This window comes from Antechinus flavipes, chromosome 4, assembly GCF_016432865.1.
Source record: "Antechinus flavipes isolate AdamAnt ecotype Samford, QLD, Australia chromosome 4, AdamAnt_v2, whole genome shotgun sequence".
NCBI classification, from domain to species: Eukaryota; Metazoa; Chordata; class Mammalia; order Dasyuromorphia; family Dasyuridae; genus Antechinus; species Antechinus flavipes.
Window position 1 is genome coordinate 49,888,655 of NC_067401.1, and position 8,604 is coordinate 49,897,258.

At 34.6% G+C, this 8,604-nt stretch overlaps 1 protein-coding gene across 1 annotated transcript in view; it reads left to right on the forward strand.

Moving 5' to 3' along the window:
- The window catches only part of RSBN1 (round spermatid basic protein 1), a 51,213-nt gene extending 42,900 nt beyond the window's left edge, over positions 1 to 8,313 (forward strand). The window contains exons 5-7 of the mRNA XM_051992988.1: positions 2 to 169; positions 1,027 to 1,135; positions 3,369 to 8,313. Of these exons, the coding sequence (XP_051848948.1) occupies positions 2 to 169; positions 1,027 to 1,135; positions 3,369 to 3,839 (748 nt within the window). The 3' untranslated portion in view covers positions 3,840 to 8,313. The remainder of the gene's footprint in view (position 1; positions 170 to 1,026; positions 1,136 to 3,368) is intronic.
- Positions 8,314 to 8,604: the final 291 nt, after the last annotated feature.

The window sequence follows — 8,604 nt, forward strand, 5'->3', positions numbered from 1 at the left end:
GATCAATGAATGAAATTAAAAACCTCCAGTACCTGCCTCGGACCAGTGAGCCCAGAGAGGTTCTCTTTGAAGATAGAACGAGAGCCCATGCTGATCATGTGGGTCAGGGGTTTGACTGGCAGAGTACGGCTGCTGTGGGGGTTTTGAAAGCTGTACAGTTTAGTGAATGGTAAGTCATAGCATGCAGCTTCAGTTGTTTGTGTTATTCCCTCTAGAAAAGGGGGAAACTCAAATTCAGAATGGTTGGTATACAGTTACTGAAGGATACCTCAATTTCTGTTGTGCATACATTTTTGTTTTTTCTTATTTCAATGTTTTGTTTTACCAGGAATTTTTTCCCCCAAAGACTAAATGAGATTTAGTGTTCCCACCATTAAACCCTTTAAGGATGATGCTGGTAGGGTTGGGCATGTTTTCTTTTCTATCTTGAGTTCTGGAGCACAGTATCTTGTTTGTAGTCTCTTGATGAGTACATGTTGAATTGAAATGATTATGGCACACAAAAGCCTGAGATGTTTTTCTGTCTTATTTTTATTAATATTTTTCCCCAGTTACATTCAAAACAATTCATTTTTTTTTAATTTTAGAGTTCTAGGTACTTTCCCTTACTGACCATTAAGAAACTACTTGTGAAGATATGCAAAGCATTTCCATAAAAGCCAAGTTGTGGGGGAGAACCCCAAAGATCTCCTACTCTAATGAAAATAAAAACCCTCAAGAAAAAAAATTAAAGAGACAGAGAGGGAGGGAAAAGGAGAATGAAAGGGGTGGGGAGAGGGAGAGAAGAAGGGAGAGGAAGAATTCTTTGATCCTGATTGTTTTGAATTTTTCTGGATTAAAATCATATGAAGGTTTTTTGTTTTGTTTTTGTTTTTAAGTTTTTTTTTTTTTGTTGTTGTTTTGTTTTGTTTTTAAGTTTTAAAGGAAGCAAATGAATACTTGTTCTTTTGGAGCCATAGTTATAGTTGAAATGACTTGCCAAATTCTCTTTGTGACATACTTCTCCATGTTTACTTGTCCATTTAGGAGTAACCAACCTCGAATAACCAAAGATGTGATTTGTTTTCATGCTGAGGACTTTACTGATGTTGTGCAGAGACTTCAGTTAGACCTTCATGAACCTCCAGTGTCACAGGTACTGAATTTGCTTTTTTATTGACTGATTTTTTTTTTAATTGAAATAACCATTTCTAAAAACTAGTAGGGAAAATTATAGAAGCAATTTCTTCTGGTTTACAGGGAAAGAGACTAGTTAGGAATGATTGAAAATAAACTTTCTAAATATGATATACTTTAGGAGAAAAGAGCTAAAAATAGTGATTAAATATATCCCTCCCATCTTCCCCCCCCAAAAAAAAACAAAACACAAAAACCATAAAAACTCTGGCTACAGTTGATGGAAACCCAGCAAAGTCAAGTGTGTTGAGGATCTGTATGTACTGGCTCCAAATAAATAAATAAATTTCTATTCTTTGGGGAATGGTTAAATCAGGCCATTTCAGTGAAAAGGAATTACTTATACTGAAAGACTATGGCAGAATAACAAGAGGTGGGTGGGGTGTCATAAAAAGATCAGAGTAGAAATTGGACAGAAACAGAATGGGGGAGAGCTCATCTTTACTTTATTTTTTATGTTGTATTTGAATGACTGGAATCTTGACGTGGTTTAATCACAGAATCTTAAGTTCAGAGGGACCTCTGGAGGCTGGAGTTCATCTCATGCCTGACTTAAATCTTTGCTAATAAATACCTGGTCCACTGGTCTTTGAAGTCTTGTAATGTCCTTTGTGGAAGCTTAGTCCTACTTTGAGATAGTTCTGACTCTTTGAAACTTTTTGTTGAATTGAACCTAACCAACTCTGTCATTTGGCAGATTCCTTTCACTATTCTTAAACTTGTCCTACAAATAACTTGAAGACAATACCCTCTCTCTCCCTAGCTTTTGTTTTTAGAGTAATTTCTATCTTTTTCTTTAATATCCTTTTCTTTCCCACTTGTCTTGTGAAGTTGACTTTTTCAACCCAAGTATAAGCATTTACATTTAGCTCTTAAATTTCATCTTCCTATATTTAACCTAACATGCTAGCTACTTCTTTTGAATCCTAATTCTGTCATCTAATATTATAGCTATGTCTCCTGGCTTTGTGTTATCTGAAGTTTGGTAAACCATCTATACTTTTATCCAAGTTATTGATGAAAATGTTAAAATTGGTAGAACCAAGCACAGATCCCTGGAGAAGACCAGTGGAGAATCTCCTTTTAGTTGCATTTCTCCAAATGTTTAAATGTCTAGCTCACATCTCTTTTCCACAAGAGTTGTATGCAATACTGTATGTGTGTGTGGGTGGGTGTGTGGGTGTGGGTGTAGTGTATCTCGTAAAAACCAAGATATAGCTCGTAGCTATAGCATTCTGTTTATCTAGCAGTCTGGGGATGTGTTTGACAATAGAAATAAGGTTAAATATGGTATGAACTGTTGTTGGTTTGTTAGCATTTTTAGATCACTGTTTTTAGATTCCACTGAATTTAAAATTCATTTCATAATGAATTTTAAATTTCTTCTATGAGTCAAAGTCAAGCTTGTTGGCCTGTTGGTTAAAGATTTCAGTCTTTTTTTCTTTAAAATCTGGGATAATATTTTTCCATCTTGAATCTATGGAACCCTCCTCTATTTTGTAGTCTTTGAAGGGTTACTGGTATTCAGTAGTTGTCTCAAATGTCACTTAGTTGGATTTGATGACTCAACCATATTATCTTTTTACTTACTTGTGGAAAGCTTTCTCTTAACCTTTTGTTATTGTTGATAATTCTTTCCAGTCAAAAATCATTATCCTTGGCAGAAAACACAAAAACAGAATAAGAATCGTGTCATTTGTTGATTGTTTGTAGGAAGAATCATGTTTGGCTTATGTCAAAGATGTAAAGAGCTGAGCATTCATTCTTCCCTGTGTGGAATAAAGCAAATATTTCACTGCAATTTGAATACATCTAGGCCTTTGCATAAAATCATCATTCCTTTTTTTAGCTTGTTTTAGGTAACATCACTTCTACAGCAGTGTTCCTAACACTAGCTTAAATGAGAATATATCTAAGTGCAATTAAGTACTGTAAAGTCTTATTTCTTATATGAAGGTGGCACTGTGATCTGGTATTGGAGATTTTCAAAAGATAATCCCTCCTTCGTATAAAAGTATCAGTTTTGGTTTAATTAAGAGTTTTATAAGTCCCTCTTCTTCACTTTGGTCTCCTGATCTACCTACAAAGAGGCTTAAGTTTACAATCCTTAAAATGTATTAAAAGATGTGTAGTTTTTTTTTGTTTTTTTTTTAAATTAACACCAAACTATAACTTTTCTTTCCTTTGTTTAGTGTGTTCAGTGGGTGGATGAAGCTAAACTAAACCAAATGAGGCGAGAAGGCATTCGTTATGCTAGAATCCAGTTGTGTGATAATGATATCTACTTCATCCCAAGGAATGTCATCCATCAGTTTAAAACCGTGTCTGCGGTATGCAGTTTAGCCTGGCACATAAGGCTTAAGCAGTACCACCCTGTTGTGGAAGGCCCTCAGAATGCTGAAAGTAATTCCAACATAGATTTTGATATCACTGGAAAGTCAGAATCAGAAGCTAACTCTCAATGTGTGAGTATAAAAACTGAGTCTGAAGGAACAAGTGCAGAGATGCAGCTTTTGACAACTGCCTCTTCATCTTTCTCAACTCCATCGGGACTTGTACAGCAAGATCAGGGGGCTCAGCTCCTTCCAACTATAAAGCTGGAACCCAGCCTGGAATCTGACCAACCACACGATCCACAGGATCATCCAAGCACTCCTGTGTGATATGTATATATTCAAACACATTTTTTTAACTTTTTTAAATTTTGATGTGAAGTTATAGTTTTATAACTGGCTTAAGTTAAGTTTTATTGGAGAAATCTTGCCTATAATTCTATAAAGAGAAATGACATTCCAAAAATGTCAAGCATATCTTTTTTACACAGATTATGCAAAGTTAAGAGTTGTATCTTATCCCGTTAGTACAGTATGTAATAGTGGGTCTGCTGCTACTTTCTGTTTAAGGTGTGAGGTAACAGTTCAGTTGCTCTTCAAATCAAAATAGGAACTCCCTGGAGTTACAGATTCTAATTTGGTAAATTGATCACTCCCTTGTTTCATCTTGTCTCTTGCCATATTTGCTCCTTTTATAAAGTAAGATCTGTAGCTTAGTGCCTGTGTCCTTTATTGCACAGGTACAATTTCTGCAGTAAAGATGGCATTGGCTGTAGGATGGTGTTCCTGCATCCTGTTTCCTGGCAAGTGTGGCATTTAAGTTCCAACTACAAAGAACAAGTGACTTCTGTGGATGTTTAGGTGACTCTCCAGTTTCTTAGTGAAAGAGAAAGCACAGCACTTTGAATGATCACAAGGTCTTCTTTGTATCTGTTCTTGAAAGCCCAGAGGAGAACTTCAGTAAATCTACAAACAAGTTATCCCTAGTCATTATTTTTGGCTCATTATTTGAAAGTTCAAGATCAACTGTAGAAGATGTTCTAGTTAAATGTAGAGTTGATATGATAACTGGGATGCTCTACCCAACACCTCCGCCTTTGGTGTGGATACTTTGCTTCCTAAACTCATCAGTAGTCTCAGAATTAGAAACTGCTCTCCATTCTGCTGATGAGGCTGCCATATTTTTGAGCATCAACTTTGGGTAAGACTCTGCTTGACGTCAGCTGGCTTCAATCTCTTCATGATAAAAATCTAGTATTACTAATGCACTTAAATTCACAATTGTAACTGGTGCATACCTGAGTTTATTCACTGTTGTTGTGTTGCTATTTCCTAGTTAGGAATAGTTGCACTAGACTTTTCACCCTAGAGTTTTCAGGTAGCCTGATGCAATAGTGCCTGGATGCTTTTATTTTTATTTTTATTATTAAAACGGGCACAGTTCATCTAGTTTACGTAGTCTGAACATTTTGTTATTTGCGAATGTTAATGTGATGTGCATCTCACTTTCTCTTAGTTCTTAATAATGCCAATAGGCCTTTGTTTATTAGAAGAAAGAGTCTCCCCCACCTAAAGACCAGACTTGGCATATTTACTTGGTTATGGTGCAATTTGGAGTTTGGTTCTTTTCCTTTCTGGAATAGGTGAGATTTGGAAAACTTATATTAACATAGGCAAAAAAGATGCAGCTTCATTATGTCTGTCACCATGAAAACTCAGCTGTATCTTTTGAAATATCAATTATGAATTTTCTCTAAAAGTTTCTGAAATAGGTTAAATCTGTTATATAAATATTACTTTGTGCAATATTGTTGTGTAGTTATATGCATATTAGCACAGTATAGGGGTCACTGTTTAAACTGATAGAAAAGTAACCATCAGAAAATACTGCAGTGATTAGGTTAGAATCTGTATTATTCCTTATATATATATATGTATATGTATGTATTCTTTGTTACAAAGAATGAAGACAAATAGAGAAACATTTCAATTTAAACCATTTACAAATTGGAAGTGATGGTGAATGTTTAGTAATCTGTGTAAATAAGGTGTTAGCGTGGAAAGGTTTTATGAAAGGTAATATGATTCATGCAGGGGTGTTTTTAAATCTTGGGTAAAAATTCTAGGGTAAAAATTCTAGTTCATCAAGGCTAGTTTAGAGATCTGCCCTGAGTTTTTTTGGCTTTTATCAATTTTTTTTTAAATTTTGTCCAGAAGAATTTCATAGAGCTTTACCAGGCTGTACAAAGTAAAATTCTTCTCAGGCAACATTTTGCTTCAGTGCAGTTTTGATATTTATAAAAATCATGAAGAGCAAGGTTATTAACAGGAATATTGTTTTTCGATTCCTCTTCATTCACTTTTGTCTTCCAAGATCCCATCTCCCCCATCTCCTACTTGCCATCCAGCAGATGCCATTTGTCATCTAAGCTGGTCATTGCTAACAAACAAGGAGACTGTCTCCTGACAGCCAGCACTGTGTATATTTACTCAGGAACCAGCAAATCTGCAAAGACTTTACAATCAAAAGCAAAACTCCATTTTTATCGTTTAAGACATTTTACCCTCACCTCCAATATAAACATTTAAAAAGGTATAAACCTTTTATATCATGTAGTAATAAATTCATTGTATTTTAGAATTGCAGTAGAATGGGAAGGGGGAAAAACCATTAGCTTGTAATATGTATCTGGAAACTCCTGAATGTCCTACGTGAGTATTAGATTTTAATAGCATGATTTTTAAGACTGATGAATATAAAAGCAGGCAAGCTTGAGTTTCATACTGCTTTCAAAGCTGTATCCTAGGTTAGTGAAATAAACAATTGAAACTTTTCTAAATAATTAAATTATTTGGTTTTGGTGGTTTTAGGCATGGAGCAATTCCATGTACTTTGATTTGTAAAATAGTGATGGCAATTTTGAACTTTTAAGTGGAATTAAGCTGATCTTCCTCTTCTGTATAAATCCAATGTGCCAACTCTTTTAGAGATTATATCTCTTGCAGAGAGTATAGGTATAAGATGTAAAATTCTTTTGAAGCAGAGGGATGGCAGAAATGTCCTTGTATAAAGGGCCTAATAAATGAATATTCTTAACCCTACTGACTTTAAGGCACCCTTTGACCAGTGTGATGGTTGGCTCTGTGGTATCCATTAAAACAACAATAACAAAACACCGCAAATGCATTAAACCTTATCTTTCCCCTCCTCACCAGTTTTATAATCATAAGTAATATGCTAGGAGTGAAAGTACAACTTACACAAGTATATTTCAAAGTGTAAATTCATGTAGTTAAAGGGTAAATCTATGTAAGGGAAAGATTACATGTATATGATCTCTCCATGACCATTACTATTTACAATTTTTAAAAAAAGGATATTTAGTGATTATTCAAGTGTAGAAGTTATATGGATTATCATTACGGAGGTGTAGGTGTGTATGTATGGGTGTGTGAGAAGAGAGTGTTTTGTATGGAAGGAGGTGTCCCAAATAACCAATAGACACACATTTTTAAGTTAACTGTGAATTTGAGGGTGCTTATCTAAATACTTAACTCAGTTCAAATGCCCCTAAATTTGTTTTACTTAATCAAAAAATGGTCTTCCTACAATTAGAAACAGAGTGATATCATCTAAAGAATATTGCACACAAGAAAAACTAGCCCTACTTTATCTTTGGGAATGTATTTTACTTTAGTAAAGAATTTTAATCACTATTAGGTTTACAATCCAAATTTAGTAGTGGTTGGAGAAAATATTGCTTATTAAGTCCTTTTCTATCCTTCTGAATTTTCTTTCCTTTTAAAACAGAATGTTTTATAACTTACAGGCTACCTTGTGTTAGGACAGGACCCAAAACTCTGCAAACACATACTTGGTGAATGCATTCTTGACAATAACAACAGTGGGCTTTAAATTTTCTTCCACATTTGGCCACTGAAAGGTCTGTTTGCATTCTCACCTATAGAAAAATCTAGTCCATGTCTCCAATAAATTGTTTTGTTAATGCCACAAGGATTTTTTTCAAAAAATAAAAAAAAAATTAACCTTCACTGGCACATACCACTAGTTTCAAGTTCACATTTGTGCTGAATTTTATTTTTATAAACACAGATTGCAGCCATAACGGTCCTATAGTAGGTAGAGGAAAGGCATAAGGTAAATGTTTTTCTTCAGCACCAAGAGGACCTTTTATTATTCTGAAAGTTCATGTTGCAGATTAAAATTTACATTGCTTTAAGAGCAAATATCTCTCCATAAATATTATGGCCTTCCATATTGTTCATAAACTTTTTAGGATCCACTTGTGCATGTAATTGAGGAGAATATCTCCTCTTAATATAGCACTTTTCAATTCTCTCTAAAGAAATACTTTAGTACTACTTCTATCACATGTTGTAAAGTTTCGTGTAATAGTGTTTTCTGTGACTAAAACTCCATTTTGATCGGCAGCTAAGATTTTTTTTTTCTGTGGCTTTAATTTATCTGAGGTCTTTGCATATAGATGAAATTATAATTTGCCTGGAGGACTGTTTGCATTGTACGGCCTTAGTATGTTTATTGACATTAAAAAGTGTTTTAAAGAGGTTTTTAATGAATAGTCTAAACCTAAATCTATGTGAATAATAATCCTTTAACAGTGCATTTCTTTTTGTAGCTGACTGTCTAAGCGTGTTAAATCGTTTAAGCTATTTCTTTGTAAAATAGTACAATGGAATGCATAGAGGTTTTTTTCCTGTAAAGTATTTTTTTAATAAACAAAGTCTGATTTGTCCTTTAATAAAGTCTCATTCATGCCATAAATTGGATAAATTCAAATGAATATGAATCTTGGAAATGTAGTATCTCCTTATAGTTGACATCACTTTGGGGTTTACTCTGGAGCTATACAAAACCTCATGGGGAAGTTAGGTGGATAGAGCACCAACCCTGAAGTCAGGAGGACCTGAGTTTAAATCTGACCTTAAACACTTAACACTTCCTAGCTGTGTAACCCTGAGCAAATCACTTAACTCCAATTGTTTCAGCAAAACACACACACACACCAAAAAACAAACTCTGAGAAGGAGCTTGGGCCAACTAGGGACCCAACTA